The sequence below is a fragment of the Leguminivora glycinivorella genome, chromosome Z, assembly GCF_023078275.1.
Source record: "Leguminivora glycinivorella isolate SPB_JAAS2020 chromosome Z, LegGlyc_1.1, whole genome shotgun sequence".
NCBI classification, from domain to species: domain Eukaryota; kingdom Metazoa; phylum Arthropoda; class Insecta; order Lepidoptera; family Tortricidae; genus Leguminivora; species Leguminivora glycinivorella.
Genome location: NC_062998.1, coordinates 39,609,882 through 39,634,576, shown reverse-complemented (window position 1 = coordinate 39,634,576; position 24,695 = coordinate 39,609,882). Strand labels below are relative to the sequence as shown.

At 37.5% G+C, this 24,695-nt stretch overlaps 2 protein-coding genes and 1 long non-coding RNA gene across 3 annotated transcripts; all 3 read left to right on the top strand.

Annotated features, from left to right (window-relative positions):
- The first annotated feature begins 661 nt into the window (after positions 1-661).
- On the top strand, positions 662-4,771 carry LOC125241888. The gene is made up of 4 exons (XR_007178786.1): positions 662-930; positions 1,328-1,513; positions 2,168-2,279; positions 4,469-4,771. It is a non-coding gene; the product is annotated as an uncharacterized LOC125241888 (long non-coding RNA).
- A 942-nt stretch (positions 4,772-5,713) lies between these two features.
- On the top strand, positions 5,714-11,467 carry LOC125241887. Its single transcript, XM_048150579.1, has 4 exons — positions 5,714-5,749; positions 6,056-6,130; positions 8,145-8,356; positions 10,954-11,467. Coding segments are annotated over exons 1-4 (576 nt in total). The 5' UTR covers positions 5,714-5,747; the 3' UTR covers positions 11,241-11,467.
- Positions 11,468-20,484: 9,017 nt separating this feature from the next.
- On the top strand, positions 20,485-24,196 carry LOC125241357. Its single transcript, XM_048149800.1, has 3 exons — positions 20,485-21,020; positions 21,477-21,641; positions 22,297-24,196. The coding sequence occupies exons 1-3, from the start codon at positions 20,922-20,924 to the stop codon at positions 23,938-23,940; spliced, it is 1,908 nt and encodes a 635-aa protein (XP_048005757.1). The 5' UTR covers positions 20,485-20,921; the 3' UTR covers positions 23,941-24,196.
- Positions 24,197-24,695: the final 499 nt, after the last annotated feature.

Here is a 24,695-nt window from a genome sequence, read left to right as displayed (position 1 = left end):
TTAGCCAAATATAGCAAAATAAACGAATTCGCAACGACTTGGAATGGAAGTGCTACTATTATAATCATTGTAGCGAAAAAGTTGACTACGGACACAGAGTACATATTATAACTACGGATAAAGGTGTAAATGTAAAATAAATTATTAGAGTTGGTTGGCAACCCCGGATCGCCGTCCGCGATGTCCTGCCGTCAGTGTTGCCAGATCTCCTGATTTATCAGGAGATCTCCTGATTTCGAGGCGCATCTCCTGAATTCCTGATCTCCTGATTTTTACCAAAAATTTCCTGATTTTCCCAAATATCTCCTAATTTTTCCCGAAAATCTCCTGACTTTGTGAGAAATTTCTTAGTGTTCACGATTATGGTGTTAAAATTCTATTCTATTCAAATTTCTCGAAGTGAGTGTATGGCGGCAATCGGCAAATTGCAGTAATAATACAGATGTAGTGCAAAAATACTTTCCTTCTTATTTTTACGTACAAAACGTACTGAAACTGTCTGAACTAGCATGACAATGACGAATTTTTCCGTAAAAACACGAAGGAAAACCTTTTTGCACTACATCTGTACTGTACATAACACTGCCTTAAATACGTCATAGTAATAGTATTATGAACCAAGTTTTAAATGACAAGATTTGACTGACCATATTTTTTTTTAATATTTAATTAACGTAGATGTTACAAATAATTGTGAAAATAAACTAAAAGAAGAATAATATCATCAATTTATGACTTTGGAGAAATTATGTCTCCTGATTTCTCCTGATTTTTAGGACATGTGTCTCCTGTTTTTTCAAATTGGACCTGGCAACACTGCCTGCCGTCGCCATCTTTCATTTCCTCTCGTCTCGAGCGTTGCGTGTCTGTTCTTGCTGTAATAAAGTGCTGTATCAAAAAATGGATCACATTGAAGACCATGATCATGCAGTAAGTATTTTGTTTCTTTAATTATGCATGAATTATTAACACAGTGATATATAGTGAACAAATGAGCCTGGCAGCCAGCGGCAGCGGGACTAGGTTGATTTGTGTAAAATTGGTTTATTACAGAAAGAAGCCTACAACACAAGTACCCCGCTAAGTACAATACAAGTATATCGTGAAGGATGAATTAGTATTTATATAATAAACAATATGAATTCAATTCACTTAGTTTAGTCTGAATACGTTTGGAGGACAATTCCGGGTCGCGTCGCGGGAGCGGCGAGCATCGGCGCAGAGCGTCGCGGCCGCGCCCGCGCATCACGCATCACATCTCCAACGTCTGCGCATTACGCACTTTATTTTAAATATTCAATTTAATATAACTTTTTACTGTGTTCAGGGTTGTTTTTGTTGCTGCTTCATCTTGGACAAGTTGGCAACCAGCAACAAGACCCGGCCTGCGAGCAATGACCAGTGAAATCCGCAACGGACCTATAGGAAGCTATCCCTGTTCCTGCACTATCATCGGGCGAGGTGAACATCGCTGGTCCATGTGATGCGGCGGATCTATCTCGAAGTTAACAAAGTAAGTTGCCCATTCTATTTATACCTCTACTTTGATTTCCTTGCACCCCTTTTCGATTTGTTGTGAATAGTGTCGTGAGTTCGTGGATTAGGCATTATAAAGCCTCCGCCACAAGCCACACATAAACGGTACGTATAGAGAAGTCTGCCTAACTATTATAGCAAACGTAAAGATTTAAAAATAATAAGTATAATTTTATTTGCTTCTAATTTACCAATACTTACAGGTACACAATTAGTTAGATTTATTGAATATTTTTGTGCCTCTGTCAGACATTTAAGGCGCAGTTAAGCATAGATTAATTTAGGTATTTAGTCAGTTGTGGTTGTCTATTATTTCAACTTGACAATTAAAAGCCGTCGAGGGTGCAATATTTGTATCTTGTCTACAATGTTTATTTTGTGTTTCATTGTGTGACAAGTATAAAAACGTCACCTAAATAGTCCCACTTAACCCTTTGGTAGTCCTAGCTCAGATTAATTAACCCAAGAGATTTGTTTAAATTTCATTAGCATTTAATTGCTAATTATGTATGTGTTCATAAATTTTCCTGGGTTTTCTAATTCACTGTTTCTGCACCTCATTAACCAACATTTTGCGCATTTGCTGTTATTGCATTCGCACTTGCTTTATCCCACGCACCGAATATTTCAGATGGTTGTATTTGTGGCGCAGCGCTCTGCTACTGCCACGGGCTGTTCTCCGACTGGAGACCCACGTGTCAGCTCGACAGTGTCGCCTCCTTGCTTCGCCCCGGTGGAATTTGGTTAGCTTGCACATTGTTACCCTTCTCTTCATTTATTTATTTATGTATTTTTATTCAGTAAATACAAAATGTCGGACAATGACAGTACCAGTAGTGATAACGAGAGCCAGGAGATTGACGAAGCAAAACTAAAACTGTTAGTTCGCAAACATTTTGCGCGGAAATCACGGGTTACTAAATTTAAAGAATTATTGGCCCCATAAGGAAAAGAGTTAATTTCAGAAAATAAAAGTGATATACATAAAGCGTCTAGCAGGCTCTAAGAAGATTGGCCCCTGCAAGGGATTTGGTTGTAATTTGAGGTGCATTAGTGACAGGCCCTAAGTACACTTTATGCGTAATATCAGCCTTCGATCTTCTTTTGTTTCCAAATAAAGTCAGAATGAGAAAGCATGAAATGGAAACCCCATTCCATTCCCCAATAATGCATATTTTTACAGTCATTCATATCCTTGAACTTGGATGAGAAAAATAATAGTTATTGTTATTTGTTATACAAGGGGGCAAAGTTGTATTTTAACGCCGAGTGTGGAATTGAAAAACGAGCAAGTGAAAGGATCCTATAGTTGAACCACGAGCGAAGCGAGTGGTTCGAGAATAGAAATAGAAGAATATGAATGTCTAAAAATATGCATTATGTATCAGTGGGGCTGGTGAAAATTTCTGCTAGGCAACACTGAGCAAAAAGGAACCTGACCTTAACATTAGGTATGTACTTTCCTAGTAATCAATTTTAGGCAAGCCGGTGGGAATCGGCTTGTATGGACCAGCCTCTGCTGTTATGTACTCCATTTCATGTTCTTTCATTTTGACTAGAGATGGGCCGAATATGGACTTTGCCGAATACGAATATTCGGCCGAACATTCGGTTCAGCTCTTACCGAACCGAACATTCGGCCGAATATTCGGTTACGCCATATTTAGAAAGCGGATGTTAAGATTAAAACTATTAAATGATGGATAATGGTTGTGGAGGATGGAGGATAACGGAAGTTAAGATTAAAACTATTAAATGATGGATAATGTCACTAGAACTACATATGTTCTTACGATTTAGTGGATTTAACTAAAACTTAGTTAAAACAACTCTGAACTCTACTCAAGTCTTAAACTACGGTTTTTTCAACTTTGTATTTATATTTTGACGCATAGTGAATTATCTCTTTTTAGTAGTTCCTTAGAAAGCTACTAAAATAGGAGCTTATTATCGAATGGAATACGTAAGATCTTCATTAGTTATGTACTTTGTTTATTCGGTAAATATTCGGCAATGCAACCGAATTATTCGGCCGAAAACGAACATTGAAAAACTTGCCGAATATGCCGAATACCGAATATTTACCGAATATTCGGCCCATCTCTAATTCTGACTTTATTTGGTTACTCTCGCTTACTTGGTTTGGTTTATGTAATATCACAGTTTAAAAATTACCTTGATTATTTTTTACATTTTCGTGAACAAGTCTGAAATAAAAGAAGATCGAAGGGTGATATTACGCATACATAAAAACGTGTCGACTGACGTCACGGTCAACTCATTCATTATAAATTTCAATGCGACTTCTTAAATAGAAATTGGGTTTAAAAATAATCTGCCATATTTTTAAACCCAATTTCGCCGATTCGAATTCGTGTTTAGTGACGTCACGGTCAACTCATTTGGTGTGCATTGGGGTAATTTCGAAGCACAGAAATGCTCAGGTAATTTAAAAAGGGGAATCTTGATATGATGGAAATAATGGTGATTTTTCTGTGACTTTAGAAATTAGACGACTTTCGGAATTACCACAATGCACCCTACTTAATATATTTCTATCAGACATATTCAATAGCAATTTGATTAAAAAATAACTTCTGCCAATGTGTTTCTTATAATTATCTGATGCTTCATTTGTAATTTTGTATGGTAGTATAAAATATTTCTAGTACTGGAAACTTGCCTGTACAAAACCACACTTGCAAAGTCTCCACGTCTTGAAGACTTTTATCAGTTTCAGTTTCTAAGAAATCGTGCAGACATATTGAAGACTGTGCAGGTTGCGAGCTCAAAGAGCGCTCAGGCAAATCATAATAATAATCAATACGTTTAATCATACAAAATATCATAAGTCCTTCATCTCATCAGCTGCAAACTCATGTTTCACGTGTGCAATCAAAATTACAGATTGAATGAATTTAAATTTTTGCAGGTATGTCACCTGAGGCGAGGAGGATTTGAGTAGGTGCATATGCGAACGGCCTAAGTGACGCCTCTTCAGCGCGACGGGTGTATTCTCCTCAAATATGAGAAGGAGCTCGGGTCCTGTGGGCTCTTAACCGTCGTAGTTTTCACGCAGTGTTTTAAAATAGTGTTTGTGTGTATTATGGTAACATACGTTCAATTCAAATGTGTAACACTACATAACTATACATAGGTATCACTTTTCATTAGTATGGTGATGTTTTTCCGGCCTGAAGAAAAAACTTCAAATAAAATAATTATGTTGTCTGTATATCCATGTTTTTGTTTTACACATCAATGATTTTTGTGTGTGGTATTTTTTAAGTTTGACTTTTTCGTTTCTAGTTATTTTGATCATACATAATCATTAAAATTATGTTTGGAAGTATTAAGCTGCACACGGACCGTCGCAAACCTGTCGAGCAGACTTTCGGTTTTTGGAGAGAATCTAGCTTGTTCCAATTCACTCGCGATCGAAACTAGCGAGTTCTCGACAGCCGCGGCGGTCCGCGCGCAGCTTGCAGAGCACCTTGCGTGCAGTTAATTTGTGACATCCTATCAACCACAAAAATCAACTTCCCTGAAACATCCCTATGAAATATTGAGTGAACGGTTCACGAGTGGCTTGCACAAAACATGCATCTAGGAAATGCTAGCAATATTATTATTTCACTAAACGAACAAGTTGCCAGTGATTCGTTGACACAACATACCAAATGCAACTTTTAGGTACATTACAAGAGTAACTTACAAGGAACTTCACTAGAGTTATTAAAGCAATGTTACATTTGTAACTTATTAAAAGGTACCGGTGAAAAGTTGATACAATTTACAACTTTAAACTTTTTGGTGTATTGTAAATGCAACATTGCCGTAATGAATAGCGTGTAAGTTACGTACAAGTTGCATAATGTGCTATTGTTGCAATGTACAAAAATGAACTTCTTAAAAGTTTTCGTCGTAACTTTCTAGTAAGTTGATATTTCAATGTATCAGCAACATTGCTATTCAAAGTTATAGAAAGTTGTAAAAATCCGATCTGGGAAACTTACAGGGTTTATCTACAGCGCGGCCGAAAGCGTTTAACATCAATATGGCTCAAACGTTGCCCAAACATTGCAACGTTGCAATTGTAAGTTTCAAGCTCCCAGATGTAGCATTGAGCAATGTTACCGCAAGTTCTGCTTGCTTAACGGGTGGGTATAGCGGTAAACCCAATATCAAATCTTACAAATACGACAAATGATATGTAAGTGTTTATTATTTATTACAATTATTAGAGTGAAACTTATCGACTACTGCTGTGTTTTTTAAATAACAATAAGAAAAATGTTATGTGAGAACTGTGTGAGAATCGTATTTAGAGTATGTGCATGTGTTCATTTTGTTGAAGTTCGACATGTTACGTCTTTTGAAAGATTGCAAATGTTTTAATCATAATAAACCTAATGCCATTGTTTTTTTAATGGCATATAATCTCATTAGTCACGATGTATGTAGTTCAGGATAAAATTGGTGTCTATTTAATATCACAATTTGCTTGTATTTTTTTCAGGTATGTAATTCATGCCACGGTATACCAAGTTGGAATTATAACAAATAAATCGGATGACGAAATTGCTAACATGACGTAAGCCTTTAAGAAATAAGTACTATTTAAATTAGTCATTAGTTATACACAGAGATGTTAAAAAATAGGTATTGCAATGTATTTAAATACAAAATGCAAATACTTTGGTTTTTTACCTATTTCAAATAAAAATACAAAATAGTTTTACAAAAAGGTATTTGAAATACAAAATGCAAAATAGGTATTTTCAAAATACCTTTATTCAAATAAAATACTTTTTTGACATAAGGTAAAACTTTTATTTTAAAGATGTGTTTAAAACACAGAATCACCAGAGAGCCCAGAAACCTGGCTCTATAAAATTAGCACATTAAAAAGTGAAGCCAAAAATGGACTGTCTCCATGTCTTTTACCTAATATTATAAAAATCGAATGAAAGAGTTATATTGCAATATGTATGAAATATAAAAAAAAACTAAAATAATAGTAATATTAATTAAGCATAATACATTACAGCTGTACTAAATAGAAATGCCTACAGTCATTAGGTATACGAATCATATGGATTTTCCCCGATTTTTCGATGTTCACGGTCAGGGTGCTTAGGGGACTTGCAACAAATTGCTTACTATTTATATTTATTGAACCTTAATTATTATAGCATCCACTACCGGTCAGTACATAACTTAGGTAGACAGAAAAAATAGAATACGCGCTCGGTACCATCTATCTTAGGTACGTCAAAAAGTGACAAAAAGCATTTTGTATTTTGAAATGGTAGAAAATGCAAAATACTTGTACTTAAAAGTATTTCAAATAAAATACAAAATAATTTTCGATAAAAGTATTTAAAATACTAAATACAAAATAGGTATTTTGTATTTCTATTTGAAATGCTTTTATTTCAAATAGTTAACATCTCTGGTGGTTTTTTGTGCCCGTTAAATTCGACTCGCCGTTAGGCTCAGTATCAGAAACCACCTGCTATATCAAATTCAAAAAACTAACAATTTCATCGTTTCCATACAAAATATAAATTAATTGATAAGTCTAGGAGACCCTGAAGAATAACATTAAAGTTAGTGTCAAGTATCTGACGGCACGTACAAATAATACTAGGACGTTCTAAAGACCACTTGCACCAACCAAACTCTGAGTTAAGGGTTCACTATTATCTGGCAGAAACTTTTTACGCATATATTTGATTCGTATAATAGTTCTTGGCAGCACTTGGCACCTTACGCAGAATATGCTTTGGCATAAATCATTTCGCAGATTTTTGTAATACCAAATCGTCTGTTGTCATAATCTTGATGAGCATAATAGTCTTCTAGTCGAAAAATACTTTTGCAGATAATATTTGTGCATAATATTTATGCGGCATAAAGTTGCAATTTGCTATTTGATAGTGAGTTGGATGTGTTGGGGATGCAAGATACCTAACACTCCTCCTCGCTTCGCTCGTCGTCGTACCTAACGGTGACTCTGGGGCAGTTTTTCTTTTTTGATAGCGCGTAATAATTCTGCAAATGTTATATTATGCTATAAGATTATTATGGTACATACAATTATGCTAAATCAAAGTCGACCAAAGTAATGTTCTGTAAAACAATATTCTGCCAAATGTGTCTTATGCGTAGTAGTAATAATGCCAACTAAGTTTTCTGCAAAATTACCATTCGACTGAAAGTGTTTCTGCGAAACATGTTATGCGAAGTGTGTTTCGGACTAAAATTATTCTGCCAGATGAAGGTAACCCGTCGTGGGCTGTCATATGTCAAATTCCATATAAAATGGTTGGTTAACCCGAGGGTTAACCTTCCATTTTCGTTGGTGCAAGTGGCCCTAAAGGTCTTAAACAGTTGTTGAACCATTAAATAACATATATTTTTTGAAGTTAAGACGTTTGAAGTTTCGAATTAATTGCACCTAACTGCCCTAAAAAACTTTCCCTTAACTCAAGTTAACGGAAATCAATAGCAAGATATGTCTAGGTATAATATTACACTTAGGACAAAAGTTAAATAAAAGTTGGTGAAATAACTTTAACTCGGCTACCGCATCCTTGTTTCAGAGGCAATCAAGAAGCTTTATCATTTTACCATAGTAACGGAACTGCTGTGGACTTGAGCGGCATTCCTGCCCCGCTGTTGACGAATGTGACTGCTCAGAGCGCAGTGGCCGTGGTCCCGGTGCAAACCAGTGCAACCTCAGATACTAGTCCTCCTTTGAGCATTCTTGACCAGATTACAAAGGGGAAAAGGAGCCCAATAGTTAAACGATCAGGTAATTTATAAGCTCGGGGTAATTCATATAAGCTGAGATCTAAAATTCAATTAACCCTATGGCCCCTATGTTTGTAAGAATTCGATTTAGAGAAACTATAGCTACGTATATACAAACTAAAATGACAAGATACAATGCTGGAACTGCTGGAAGACATTCATTAAAACCACGTATATAAGTGTGAGTACAATACAAATATGTACATACTTCCTAAGACCATACTACTCGTATTTTATTTAAAACTGAAAGGTATTCACTATAAACATTTTTGTTTCGAAACACGGAACAATGTTTAGAAACTGAATAACACTAAACTTTTTTATGGGTACCGACTGCCTTGTTTCGAACCAACAAAGTTTATAGTGAATACGCACCTGAAAAATTACAGTAATGAACTTCAATGTCTATGAGTCTGTTTCATATTATAACAAATATCTGGGCGACCGAGCTTCGCTCGGTTCTATTTTAATATATCACGTCTTTAGATAAAAAAAAAACTCTTATAAATACAAAAACAAAAAAAAAGACAAAAAACAAAAACTTAATTTCTGACCGGGATTCGAAACCCTGACACCTACGATCTATCTGCGTACATTAGACCGACCTCGTGCGACTGAGCTAAGCGGAATCGATGCGCGCGCGGCGAAATTAAGGACCATATTTTACGTTTACAAATGCGAAAGAAAAACTCATGAAAACTCGAAAATTCGCGTTTTCCGGGATCTAAGGCTTTTTCACCCCCGAAAACCCCCACAAAACAAATTTCAGCGAAATCGTTAGAGCGGTTTCCAAGATCGTCGGTATATATAAATAAATAAATAAATAAATAAATATACAAGAATTGCTCGTTTAATAGTATAAGATATTGCACTTTGGTACAGTCGAGTTCATAAATATATGAGTAAATCCAAGGCTTCAAAAATAAATGCGCATAGAAAGGTACATTTTTATCTGAACAGATTAATCATTCAAAAATATGTGCACAAATCATCTGTCATATTAAACTGAGCAACTCTCACAAATATATTATGTAAGCATCTAAAAACTCATAAATACAGGGTGTATTTTGATAGCGAGTCAGTAAGGGCAGCTATGAGATCCCGTAAAAAATGGTCTAAGGAGACCATCCATCGATTTCAAATTAATGAAAACCGGCCAAGAGCGTGTCGGGCCACGCTCAGTGTAGGGTTCCGTAGTTTTCCGTATTTTTCTCAAAAACTACTGCACCTATCAAGTTCAAAACAAATTTCCTAGAAAGTTTTTATAAAGTTCTACTTTTGTGATTTTTTTCATATTTTTTAAACTTATGGTTCAAAAGTTAGAGGGGGGAGGACGCATTTTTTCCCCTTTAGGAGCGATTATTTCCGAAAATATTAATATTATCAAAAAACGATCTTAGTAAACCCTAATTCATTTTTAAATACCTATCCAACAATACATCACACGTTAGGTTAAAATGAAAACAAATATCAGCCCCCACTTTACATGTATGGGGGTACCCTAATAAAACATTTTTTCCATTTTTTATTTTTGCACTTTGTTGGCGTGATTGATATACATATTGGTACTAAATTTAAGCTTTCTAGTGCTAACGGTTACTTAGATTATCCGCGGACGGACGGACGGACGGACGGACAGACAGACAGACATGGCGAAACTATAAGGGTTCCTAGTTGACTACGGAACCCTAAAAAATGCCATTTACAGATTTTGGAAAAAACATACAGGATGCGAGAAAAAGGGTCTTTTTGACAAACTTTTTTTGACGCCAATCGATCCCATTCCTATTAAGGGTCAAAAGCTTGTGGCCCAAAAAAAATTTTCCGGCTAGAAACCCACAAATCGGGAAAACTTTACTTTACCATACAATTTGTATGAAAAGTTTTTTTTTGCATGGTGTTTTTTTGATGCCAATCGATTCCATTCCTATTCAGTATCAATACTGCCCTCTTAGGGGCCTCACGACAATGCACTAAAAATGTCGAACAAGTTTTCAATTTGTGGCTCTTTTGTACATTACCGAAAGTTGAGCCCAAAGAATCTATCGATACTGAATAGGAATGGAATCGACTGGCATCATAAAAACACCATGTGGAAAAAAATGTTTTTTTCATACAAATTGTATAGGAAAAGTTTTCCGCGATTGGTGACTTTTCTAGCCGGTTTTTTTTGGTCTCATACAAGTTTTGGATCCTTGATAGGAATGGGATCGATTGGCGTCTAAAAAAAGTTTGTCATAAATGCCCTTTTTCTCGCACTTAGTAGGTACCTACCTACATATATTTATGAGTTTTTAAATGCTTACATATATTTGTGAGAGTTGCTCAGTTTAATATGACAGATGATTTGTGCACATATTTTTGAATGTTTATTCTGTTCAGATAAAAATGTACCTTTCTATGCGCATTTATTTTTGAAGCCTTGGATTTGCTCATATATTTATGAACTCGACTGTATATAATAGAGGTAAACCATAAGATAAACTTACCTATCGCTAAACATCGATATTGTCTAGATAGAATTTTGGTAATGGCAAACCACCCAAATTTTTGTGCACTGGGTTGTGTTTGGCAAAACTATATGCTTCATTGTTTCAGAATACTACCTTCACCCATTTAGAAGAGAAACAAACGAGGCTGAAGAACGTGGAGATAACAAACGTAGTATTTACCTCTTCAGAAGATCGATGGACAACTCCAGCAGCAGCCCGGCTATCAAAGTAGTGAAGGAAACATCCCTGATTCCACCAGAAGTGGGCTTGAAGTCCATAGGTCTACCGGCCTTAATTGGACTCAACACGAGCATTGAATCCGTCCCTCTTCCGATACCTAACGCTTCTGTTGTTCGATATGCCAAAATAAGCACCCTTGTGAAAACACCTTAAATAAGTATTTCGCCATGCTTATATGTTTTATCATTAAATTTATACCAAAAAGGCAAGATTATGGATCTAATCAATATTTTTACGACGTCTTGAGGGATGCGCTTATTCTTCGATCGCATATCGCAGCTCTACTAAGGTTTCAGGAGCGGATTTCTTGGACCGGATTCTTCTTTTCAGCTCGTGCCAATGGTGATCGATCGGTTTCAGGTTCGGACTTCAAACTGGCCAGTCCACGACGTCGATGCCCACCTCTCTTAGGTAGTTATATACTCCTTAGTGGTCCGGGCTCTACGCGGCCGAGCGTTATCTTGCATAAACAAGAAGTCATCGCCGATATGACCCGCAAATGGGACCACATGATTGACCAGAATCTCCTCTAATTACCGGCGAAGTCGAACGGCTCGCATTCGGCCTGGTACCTGGGCCTGTGATGAACACGATGCCCGTCTACGCTTCCAAAAAAATCCGCTACTAAAGACAACAAAAGTTCCTGGATGCAGCATTGAGAAAATCGCTCTAAAAAGTTATCCTGCACTCGTCGGGACAAAATACGGGCCTTCATTGCTGGCTGGAGCGTCCAACCTTCATGTTCCTGACTTTCCTGAGTGGAGACACGTCGTGCATTCGTGCAATTCCATGATCTGCGGAGAGTTTTTAGCCATTTGCTAGTCTGTAGGCTGTCAATTTATTTTCATTCAGTCGTTTTTAAACAGTCCATCAGCTGACAAAAACATCGCGGGTGTCTCAAAACTTTTGCTGAACCTGAACAGCGTTCAGTCGACGATTTCTTAGAGAGGTAACAACGATAAATCAGTCATCTCTCTCTGAAGTTCAGCGACTTCTGCCTGTTTCGGGTCTTCTGGAGAACGTATGGTCTTCTAGAAATCTCGTGAAACACACGTTGAACTGAAGACCGATAGATTGAACTGAAGAGAGTTGGCCCGCTACTTCACGCTAACTAAGCCCCTGCGTGACCAGCTTCAGTCTCAGTGGTATCCATTTTTCTTCAGTTTTTCAGGTCAATTCTATGAGACCAGTGTTCAGGAAGACGTGCTAATTACGAAGGATGCATAAACAATGGTAATTACGGGTTTTATGAGCAATGGCAAGTGGTCAATCAGGGCAAGTGTCATAGAGAAAATTGGAGAATACTCGTATTCACTCCACCACTAACTGTCAATGTCCTTTGATAGGGCAGAAGTAATACATCGTTTTTACAGAAAATGAAAAAATGTTATACCTAATGCTGGGGTGGTCCGATTTCTTTGCACCCGAGTGTACTTCGTGATGCTTTGATAGAAAACTGAAATATTTATCATATGAAATTTCTGACCCTAATATATACATCAATAATAAGTGTCAGTCCCTAGCTACTAAAGGCTACTTGCACCAACGAAAATGGAGGGTTAACCCACCATTTTATATGGAATTTGACAGATGACAGTCCACCAACCCTGACTTAACACTTTGAGTCCCAGCGACATCATATCATTTCAGTAAAATACATAAGTAAATACATATACCTAGATGCTAGAGACTCGAAGGGTTTGAGTTATTGGTGCATGTGGGCCTAAGAAAATATAAAAATTCGCTGCATCCGAGCCAAAACTGATACAAACGCATCAAAAGTTACCTAGTAAAGTCAACCGCTATTTCCACACGATCGACGCTGATCGTCTTGTAGTTAATGCTGTTGGCGTATTTGGACTTGAAACAAATCTATGCTAAGAGAAAAAAAAATGTAATTAAATCGACTATCCCCTTTGGATATAACATATCGTTACACTTATACAATGGATGATAAAGTTTTTTGTTAACATTTAAAAAACACCTCTTGCTAAATTCGCCAAAAAGTTACCTAATAACTTTCATGAAATGGCCCGAATGTTTATTTTTTTCGTAAAGATCTCGTGCCGGTATAAGTAATTCTAAAAATAGAATGAAAGCTGGGGAAAACATTTCTGAGGAAATTATACGGTGGAACGAAACACGCATAATTTATATAACTATTATTATTTATTTATATAGGTACCGCATACTATGCTTTAATTTTTGTATTAAGTACATATTTTTTGCTATATTTTGACGACCGGTCTGGCCTAGTCGGTAGTAGGTGCCACAGTATAAGGACGACTCAGTAGTTACGACGCGAAAGGTACCTACAGCATCCGAAAGCACGTGGTTGAACAAAATATTGACTGACATGTAAATTAGCTTTACGAATAAAAAAAAATAAAAATAAAAATTACTCTAAGTGTTACTCGACATCGAAGTAAGAGGTTGTTATTTAGGTAATACTATTAACTATAAGTATTAGTATAATAATACCACATTATCTCAGTCAGAAAACACAAATAAATATCATTATGCATATCATTCTTATCCACGTTTATCCAAATCCGCTTGCATGTGTTGCGTACGTACACGACGCGACGCGATTGTGTGCACCCCGCGCGGCGGCGGCGTACGTTTGTTAGAAGAGTTATTACTGGTTAATACTGTGTCGGTGCTGCTAAGCAGCGGCCTTGTTTTTAATATTTACTAGCTTTTCCCCGCAGCTTCGCTCGCGTTAGAAAGAGACAAAAAGTGGCCTATGTCACTCTCCATTCCTTCAACTACTCCACTTAAAGAATCACGACAATTCGTCGCTCCTTTTTGCCGTGAAAGACGGACAAACAAACAGACACACACACTTTCCCATTTATAATATTAGTATGGATTAATTTTATTCTTATACAAAAATCGAACCGCCAAAAAATTTTATGTATAGCCTGACAAGTTTTTATTTGACCCTCGCCGCGTTGCGGATTTTCAGCTGAACTAACGTCTTTTACTGGCAAGGATTTTTTTGATACCCGTCATCGAAAGTCATCGAATGTCAGTGATGTAAACTAGAAGTAAATATTTTAAAATTTCTAACGGTTTCATCGCAAACATGCCCAAAATAATATTTAAAAAAGTGAAAATAATTATACTGAACGTGATAAATTACGTACAACAAAAAAGGATGAAGGATTTCACAGCATTTTGATAACAATGTTCCGAGATCGGTTGTTGACATGTCCGGTACTGACATTTATAGTGCGGTTCTCCTGTATTGATTAGTTGGTTTCGATTTAGATTAATATATTTTATAATTGTTCTTATTGATGGTGTCTGTAACTCTGCCGTAAAAAATATATAAAGAAATAAGGAGGCCGTTCCGTCATTGCCAACAGTACAAAACAAGGTCCCACGTAAAAAGAAAACAAACATCGACGACTTCGATAAAGGTACAAGATTCATGGATGGCTGTGCGGAAAGAAGTACCTAGCTTATAAAATTTTGATTCTCTAAAACCATGTTTTAATTTTCTATAAATATTACCATAATGTGCTTTGGCAGAATCGAAAACTACTATAATAGGTACTAGAAGGACTAGAGAATGAAACTGCTATCAGAAAGTAGGTTAGGTTAGGTTAGAACTGTGACCCCCTGGAAAATGAAACTGCTATCAGAAAGTAGGTTAGGTTAGGTTAGAACTGTGAACCTCTGGAAAAGGAAACTGCTTGATAAGTAGGTTAGGTTAGGTTAGAACTGTGACCCCCCGGAAAATGAAAATACTATCAGACAGTAGGTTAGGTTAGGTTAGAACTGCGACCCCCTGGAAAATGAAACTGCTATCAGAAAGTAGGTTAGGTTAGGTTAGAACTGTGACCCCCTGGAGAATGAAACTGCTGGAAAAGTAGGTTAGGTTAGGTTAGAACTGTGACCCCTGGAAAATGAAACTGCTATCAGAAAGTAGGTTAGGTTAGGTAATAATATGGGCAACAATTAATATGGCAATAATTGCTTATGGCGTTTGAATATTCTATGAAACCATATTAACGCGAAACCAGTACACGTTGTCCCCATTATACATGACGTCCGCACATTATTGCCATATGAAAACGATTTGTAGCGACACTCTTTCAGGGTCAAATAAAAACTTGTCAGACTTTAATTGTTCTGGAATTGATTATTGGATTATTTCTTAGTTTAGTAATTTTGACAATGTGTCTATTTACGAATATACCTACATATGATGTATTTGCTAAAAATATAATATTTATGTAAAATGAATTAATATTTCTCGATTTAACATTTTACGTAGCTACGTAGATACTGTTACGCCGTGTCTTGCGTGGGCGACGGTCGCGCGACGAGTTACGAATTTCCTTTTCGCACGTGTATCGTACGACGTTTTTCAGTACAGAGAGCCTCCTAAGTTTCGACCTGGCATATAATGAACCACTTCTCGCACTAGTGCGTAAAAAAAACACCATCTGTACTGAAAAATTTGTTTAGTTTAGTTTATTGATCTCTCAATACAATTTTCATACTTAAAGTAAAAGAGTACAATAGCAATTACTTATTGTTTATTGTATAGCCATCGACGTACCTAAGTAAATAATTCAATTAATAAAAATATTTTAAGAAAGATTTGTTATGTCACAAATCAGTTTTACTTCTACCTACTCTCTTATACATAAATTCGTACTTACTTAGGTAAGTACCTACTGCGACTGCGAAACTTAAAAAAATATAGGGAACTAGCTTTTGCCCGCGGCTTCGCTCGCGTTAGAAAGAGACAAAAAGTAGCCCATGTCGCTCTCCATCCCTTCAACTATATCCACTTAAAAAATCACGTCAATCCGTCGCTCCGTTTTGCCGTGAAAGACGGACAAACAAACAGACACACACACTTTCCCATTTATAATATTAGTATGGATTTAGGAAATATATCATTATACTTAGTCGGTCCTGAAGTTCTGTCACAAAAATTTAAAGTACATTTAATAGAGAATGAATATACCTTAAAATTATTCAAAATGACCTCTATTATTTTTAATACAGGCCAATAAACGCCGCGGCCAGTCGTCTATCGCAGCACGCAGCATATTCAGGCTCTCCAAATTTTTATGTGGTTTAGCACAGACCTTCTCCTCTACGACCTGCCAAATTTTGTAGTCCAAAGGATTAAGGTCCGGACTGGAGGAAGGCCAATCTTCGTGTCTTATGAAGTCGATTTTTTGACGCTCAAACCAGGCTTGAGTGGTTTGGCTTTGTGTGCAGGTGCAGAATCCTGCTGGAACACAAAATGATGTCCTGAAAATAGCGTGTTGGGCAGATCTTTGACAATATGATCCAAAACCGTCTCTTGGTACACTTTTGCACTGATTTTGACCCCTTTTTTGCAAAAATGAACCTCAGTTGGCCCGTAATAAGATACTCCCAACCAAACCATCACTGATGATGGATGATGCCCATATTGCACCCGTGGAACTATTTTTTTGCTTCTACAGAGCTCGTAGCATACACTCTATCATTCTGTTTATTATACTTTTCTTGAACATCAAATTTTTTTTCGTCTGTAAAGAGGATATCGCGGTGTCGATTTTTCGCGTACCGCTTTAACAATTTTCGGGATCTTTTAAGCCTTATTGTTTTAAGACGTTCATTAAGCAAGTGCCCACTCTTTTTTTTTGTATGCTCGTAGACTAAGATCTTCGTTTAAAATCTTTTTGACGGTTTTCCTACTGACACCCATCTGCAAAGCCATCAACTTCTGTTTTCGGACAGGATTTCTTGCTATACGGGCCTTGATCGCTTTGATCACTGCTGGGTCTGCTGGTGTTCTTACGGAGCGTGGCCGGCCATTTTTTTTTTGTGTTCAACACTAGAGACTTCATCACTATCAATAGTACGGTACACAAACCTAAGCGTTATATTTAATTTTTTGAGCAACTTAAAAATGGTACTTGGCGAGTAGCTAAGCTTATAAAATTCTCTTTAACTTTCATCTAGAAACTTTTTTTCTATTCCCAACTATTATCTAGGTATGAGCTCCTAAAAACTGTTAATTTTTTAAAAATCGTTTTCCCCCCCACTTTTTGCTTCATACATTGCTCCATATCTTGCAAAATATTTGTCTTAGACAAAAGTTTTCTTGAAAAATCTTGTAGATCATTTAAATGCCTTTCATAATATGTGTACATATGCTTCTGGGTCATGTACCGTTGAATAATTATACGACTTTAAAACAAAATGAAACAACAAATGTATGTGATAAACGTGTAAAATATGTATTTCATGAACATGATTGTATTACGATGCTGTATAAATGCATTCACACAACAGGTAACAATACAATTAGCTGTACATAAAGGCCTTTTCACACCCACATCTACCACTACTACAATCTGTAGTGCACCGGAAAAATATTAACTTCAGTATTTCTTCCGAAGCAGCTGGTACTTTGGTTTGCACAGGAATCAGTAAGTTGCTTTCGTTCCGCGCCCATCCCCATTCATCATCCTCCTTGCGTTATCCTGGCATTTGCCACGGCTCATGGGAGCCTGGGGTTCACTTTGACAACTAATCCCAAGATTTGGCGTAGGCACTAGTTTTACGAAAGCGACTGCCATCTGACTTTCCAACCCGAAGGGTAACTAGGACTCATTGGAATTAGTCCGGTTTCCTCACGATGTTTTCCTTCACCGAAAAGCGACTGGCAAATATCAAATGACATTTCGCACATAAGTTCAGAAAAAAGTCATTGGTACGAGCCGGGTTCGAACCCGCAATCTCCGGATCGAAAGTCAACGACACCCCCAGGATAGAGGAAGACACTGATGATAACGGCGGGAGGATATTGTCTAAGATACAGTTGTCACATCTGATCCAGATGACATGGAAGAAACAGTTTCAACTTGTTTGATTTATTTGGGACAACAAACACAGTAACACACAAGGTTATAATAGAGAATTGCAGTGTTGATAGTAGTAAGGTGTGAGACCGACAGCATTTCAAACAAACAAAGAAGACCGATTAATATCATCCCGCCCAAAGAGGCAGCGAGTAAATTAAAACACGTGTAAGTTATATCCATACCTCCTAAGGATACTGAGGCAAGTGTAAACTCATGATTTTACAGAGGAGAGCCGTTCAACATAACTAACATATTTGTTCACGTAATAACATAAAAATTCGGATTTTTTTTAACAAAATCAATGAGGTTATTTCTGCATTCATGAGAATTTCAAGGGATACCCCCATTTGCCAGAATTTCATTTGCCATAATTTTATTTGCCACCCTATTCAACAATCATAATATTGTTTCTCATAACATCTTATGCCATAATCATTATTTACTATATTAATCAAGTGCCAGAAACTTTGTTTCCCATAAAGTTAGTTACCATAATGTCATTTGTCAGAATCATCGAAATCAGTAATTACCACATTCCATACCATCATTTGTCATCCAAATTAGCGACCAGAAAAGTCAATTTCCATAATGTGATTTGGCAGAATCATCGAAATGCTTAATTATCACAGAGACGACACTACTAGAAGTACTAGAGAATGAAACTGCTATCAGAAAGTAGGTTAGGTTAGGTTAGAACTGTGACCCCCTGGAAAATAAAACTGCTATCAGAAAGTAGGTTAGGTTAGGTTAGAACTGTGACCCCTGGAAAATGAAACTGCTTGAAAAGTAGGTTAGGTTAGGTTAGAACTGCGACACCCTGGAAAATGAAACTGCTATCAGAAAGTAGGTTCAAATATGGGCAACAATTAATATGGCAATAATTGCTTATGGCGTTTGAATATTATATTAAACCATATTATTGCACTTAATAATATGGCTAACAGATAGTATGGCATTGTATGATTATGGAAGGTAATGTTCGGATAAACAACCAGTATATCATACAATTTTTATGGTAAACAAATCATTCGGCCAAATGAAATTCAGGCAAGTTAGATTCGGGCATATGAATATTATGTTAAATGACTGTCGGGCAAACAATAGACAACCGAATTTCAAATTTATAACAGTTTAATGATCTAAGAGTACTTGATTTCTAGATCTAATAGTACGAGTATTTTAGCGCACTTGATCCAGTATTCATCAAGTAAAAACCTTTTTTTTACGTTAAAATTTGATTTAAAGTAGAATAGTAGTAGAAAACTTTTAAGAGTTAGGACATAATTGTAACTTAAGCTGTTATTTGCAGTTTTTACCTCTGAAACTAAGTTAGTTAGTTGTATTAGTATTCCACACTTTTTTACCTCCCTCGCTAATATACCAAATACTTCTGACTTTTTTCTGAACTTATGTGCGAAATGTCATTTGATATTTGCCAGTCGCTTTTCGGTGCAGGAAAACATTGTGAGGAAACCGGACTAATTCCAATAAGTCCTAGTTACCCTTCGGGTTGGAAAGTAAGAAGGCAGTCGCTTTCGTAAAACTAGTGCCTACGCCAAATCTTGGGATTAGTTGTCAAAGTGGACCCCAGGCTCCCATGAGCCGTGGCAAATGCCGGGATAACGCAAGGAGGATGATGAATGGGGATGACACGGAACGAAAGCAACTTACTGATTCCTGTGCAAACCAAAGTACCAGCTGCTCCGGAAGAAATACTGAAGTCAATATTTTGCCGGTGCACTACAGATTGTAGTAGTGGTAGATGTGGGTGTGAGAAGGCCTTTATATACAGCTAATTGTATTTTGACCTGTTGTGTGAATGCATTTATACAGCATCGTAATACAATCATGTTCTTGAAATACATATTTTACACGTTTACCACATACATTTGTTGTTTCATTTAGTTTTAAAGTCGTATAATTATTCAACGGTACATGACCCAGAAGCAAATGTACACATATTATGAAAGGTATTTAAATTATCTACAAGATTTTTTCAGAAAACTTTTGTCTAAAATAAAGATTTTGCAAGTTATGGAGCAATGTATGAAGCAAAAAGTGGGGGAGTGCCCACAGCGGTGCAACGCTAAAACAGTTCCATCGTGAGCAATCGCAGCAAATTACTGTTTTTTGTTTTAAAATAATTGTCAAACATTCAAAAATGGAATCCAACATTTTCTTAAAATTATGTTCTAAATTTAAAAATAAGGTGCCAGTGACAGAATTTTAGGACCGACTAAGTACATGATACGCTTACTTACACTAATTGCTCGTTATACAAGAATTGCTCGTTTAAAGGTATAAGATAACAGTTATAGAGGATGCTGAATTGCTGATACGCAATAATGTGTTATCCCACATGAATTTTGCAATAAAATGTCAACTTTAATCGTAAAATTTTTGAGTTGACATTGCATTGCAAAATGCATGTGGGATGACACATTATTGCGTATCAGCATCCAGATATGATCTACGTTTTGTTTTAAAAACATTTTTACTAGTTATATTTTGTTTGTACTATGTACAGTGTACACAAATAAAACTTTTTTAATAGCCCAAGAAAAGCGCATAGAGCGCATGTGCATTTGTGAAAATCAGCGCACATCATATATAGGCAATTAGGGGCCTGCTTTAAAATGTAGTTATATAGTCTTATTATATACAAATGCTCGAAAAAGTCACGAATAAATAAATGATACATGATCTGCCCCAATTATATATGAAATATACAATTTTAAAGGGTAAAGTGGTACGCATGCGCGTTGTTTAATGATTTGTCGCACCCCAGCGAAACAGTTTCGTGCCTCGCCGACACGTGCGAGGCAACTAACTATGGAGTGCTCAACTACTTAAGTATGCTTTAATTTATAGAGTTGTGCCCAGTAGGTCGTGTATAAATGCTATTCAGGCCCAAACCTGATGGAGGCAAATTCGTTTTTGTAAACTAATCATGAGCTCACCTAAACTCAGTGAAAGATGTCCGAGCAGTCTGAGCAATGGCAAGAAACTCCTAAACAACGAATCAAAGGAGGATTCCTTAGATAATTCAGTAAGTACTAACATTATTTATTTAATTATTCATTGTAATTTATAATGTCGAACATTTCTGAAGATGTTTACGATAGCAGTAACACCCAGACATTGAGAGCCGGGGTATATCCGCTCGGCGGGTTCTCTGTTCGTAGTCGTTTTCCTCTACAATACCTATCGAAAAACGATGAAATGGTCTACGAGCGTAGCGTTACAAAAAAGTTGGCAGTGCATGTACTAAAATGGACTTTGTATACGTTGAGATGACGGCTACTTAGAGATGCGGCTGACGAAAATACCGATTTAGGTGATACAGACTTATTTTCAGAACCAAGACAAAGACTTTTTGCGCTTCAGCCTCCTACGAATAGAGAACCTGATTAAGGTCAACCGGGTCGACGGGTTACTTAAGCGCAATGAGTTAAGAATCCATAAAATTGGTTATTTCCTTTCTATATAAACATGTTTATTTCAGATTAGAGATTCAATAAAGTCAGAAAGACCGGGGGCCGGCGGAGGCAGCGGGGCCGGGGGCGCGGCCAAGAGCGAGGAGGACTGGCGGCGGAGGACCATCATCGTCGAGAAAAAGAACGGCAGTTATGGGTTCACCCTCCAGAGCTATGGAATTCACTATAAAAAGGTTAATTTTGATTTAATCTTACAGATATTTAATGGGTAATGCGGTTGCGAATAAAGGCGATTCATTTCCGAAATTAAAATTGTTGTTAGCTAGGCTGTACTATGTACTGTGCGTACTGCGCGAAATACTTATATTATATAGTTAAATATACAAGAAAGTGTTATTTAAACAACTAAAGCCGATGTAAACCCCCTTTTCATAAAACTTGCTATGCCATGGCTATGTTTATGACGGCAACCGACTGTATTTCAATCGATGAAAAGACCGCCTTCAGGTTAGTTCTCTACCCACGAGGTCCATGACTGACACCAAAACTGCTCAATCTAATTATATGCATGTATGGAAATATAGGTAATTAATCCCAAACAAAACGCAACTTTATAATAATTATAATAAACTTAACCCACCACAAGAGTCATACATAGTACTTAAGTAGTAATTTACCTAATTAGATAGAATATAATTATATAGAACCGGGACGCGGTTGCAGGGTGAACAAAATATAAACCATTATAGAGTTTTTATTAACTTTATTGTTCATCCAGTAAGATATTCTCAATCAATAGTCAAAAAAATATTTTATCACACATCTTTCAAATCATCATAATTATATTTAATTCATAACCTAAAAACAAGTTTCTTGATATAATTTCAGGAACAGGAAATAGAAGTAATAACTTACGTGGACCATGTGGAGGCGGACGGGCCGGCGGCGGCGTCGGGCATGCGCGAGGGCGACGTCATCCTGTCCATCAACGGCAGCGACGTGGAGCGCGCCGACCACGCCGCCATCGTCGAGGCCATCAACGCCTGCGACTCGCGCATGCGCATGGTCGTCATCTTCGAGGACTGCGTTCGCAAGGTCGAGCTCCATCTCAAGTACATTAACATACAACGAGCCATACAATCAAAAATGCGAGAACTGGAACAATTAACCGTTCGTGAACGCCAGCTATTCGATACGAATTGGAAGACACACAGTTTACCGTCGCAAAAGAAAAAGTCTTCCCCGACCGACGCTTCTTCCGATAATGAAGAGAACAACCCGACGGAAAGCATCAATGGCACCTACTGCCGGCCGACCCTTTCCAGCGAAAACGTCACTGCCGCTAAACCTCCGCCGCCCAGTGTGTTTATGTACCAATACTTGGACACCCGCTATGGAGCATGTATCATACAACCTAACATAAGGACTGGGAGCTTCGTTATTACGGTCGGCTCCCCTAGAACGAGACGGGAGTGCCATCATTATGTTGTTAAATCGCCGAATGACTGCCATAGAGCGTCCGAGACTCACAATAATGAATATAAATCCACAAGTGGGAAACATTCAAAATCACACAGAAACAGTCACAGTCACAGTTGTACCCCCTGCATGCCTGCTTACAACAATCAAGACTCGAATAGTCTTGAAGCTTATGATTTAGCGAGTCCATGTTGTGATCCTCATTGTGTGCCCAATTCGAGAAAGAAAATAAGGCGGAAGAAGGAATGCTCTAAGGAACACAAACGCAAAGAAAAGTACCATCAAATAGATAAATCAACGCAAAAGCCGGACAGTTGTTCTAACTCGCGTACTAAAAAAGTATGTTCATCCGGGCAGTGTTCGAGTCGATATCGGTACTTGACTACGGAATCCACACAGACAAGCCAATGTAGCCTACAGTCATACGCCACAAGCAACGCTACTGCACCATGTGACAATTCAGTCTCTAGTTACAGTACTTCTTTAAGTAGTGACACACTTTTTTGGGATAATGATCGTTCTGAAGCAAAATCATCACCGAAAATACAATATCAAAGTTCTCATCAACACGTAAAGCCGAAATCGTGGGATAACCTCACGACGAAGGCTTTCGGTGGCTATGGTTTTGGATACGGTTATTTAGACACAACTGCGAAACATGCCAATAGATCCAAAAGTCACGGCCGCAGCCACAGCGGACGAAGCACACAGAGCCATCACGAGTACCAGCATCAATCACAAGAAAAACACACTCACCGCCAGTGCTCTACGTCTCATCACTACCAATCATATGGCAGGAACCATAATCACTGTGCGCCCACTAAATCTACTGAGAGTCTTATCGTGGTGCCGAAATATCAACTTGAAAGCAGCGGGTCCGAAAGTCGCTTGGCCTGTGACTGCGGGGAGTCCATAGAATACTACCGAAAGGTCAGCGCAACGAAGAATTCTGGCGACAGCCACACTGGATACTATTCCCATCATTTTATATACCCAACCCATTCATACAAAAAAAAGGACTCCAACGTTAGCTCGGAAATAACTAGGCTTTAAAATGTAGCTTTCGCCAGATTTTAGTAAAATTTTACTTCTAGTAATAGAATTAAATATATAGACATTTGGTATAGATGTTTTGTACTTTGTTAAATACGTACAAGTTCTAAGGATCGAAAAATGTGGTGCAACCGGTATGTGTAGAATTATTTGGCGAGGAATTCCTGTAGATACTTTGGACTACTCAAGCTCATGCAACTAGTAAATTTTAACGGCTTTTAACTTGTTTATTGTTTGAATAATATTTTTAATCAAATCGTTGTTTTATTTGAATATTTGACATTTCGGGTTGATTTAGATTTTAGAGACCGGCCCACGGCGATACATTATTAAACTAAGCAAAGCTTGTACAGATGTAGTGCGAAAAGATTTATCTTCGTATTGTTACGGAAACGTACGAACGTGTCAGTACAAGATGAATTGACATTGACTGCACTAGCATGACGAATACGAACGTTTCCGGAAAAATACGAAATAACCCTTTCCGCACTACATCTGTACCACAGTATAATAAAGAGTACCTACTATCGTACAGTATGGCCACTCCCGCTCCCGCTGAAAGTGCCGCCCACCCGCTCTTGGTTACCTCACAGTTACCGCCTGTCAGAAACGCGAACAGTCGACATGTCATATTTCACTCTTACAAGTTACAAGCATGGTACGCGTTCACCTACACGAGCTTAGACTGTGTGGGTAGGAACGCGCCTCTTTCATATATTTGATCGCCAGTATCCGAGGTGTCTGTACTATAGGTG

Bases quoted from the DNA above. Each gene is read 5' to 3' on its own strand.
- LOC125241887 (XM_048150579.1), top strand. The intron at 6,131-8,144 runs GTAAGCCTTTAA...TCCTTGTTTCAG, and splicing joins GACGAAATTGCTAACATGAC to AGGCAATCAAGAAGCTTTAT. The intron at 8,357-10,953 runs GTAATTTATAAG...TCATTGTTTCAG, and splicing joins CCCAATAGTTAAACGATCAG to AATACTACCTTCACCCATTT.
- LOC125241357 (XM_048149800.1), top strand. From the start codon at position 20,922: ATGAGCTCACCTAAACTCAGTGAAAGATGTCCGAGCAGTCTGAGCAAT. The intron at 21,021-21,476 runs GTAAGTACTAAC...TGTTTATTTCAG, and splicing joins AGGATTCCTTAGATAATTCA to ATTAGAGATTCAATAAAGTC. The intron at 21,642-22,296 runs GTTAATTTTGAT...ATATAATTTCAG, and splicing joins ATGGAATTCACTATAAAAAG to GAACAGGAAATAGAAGTAAT.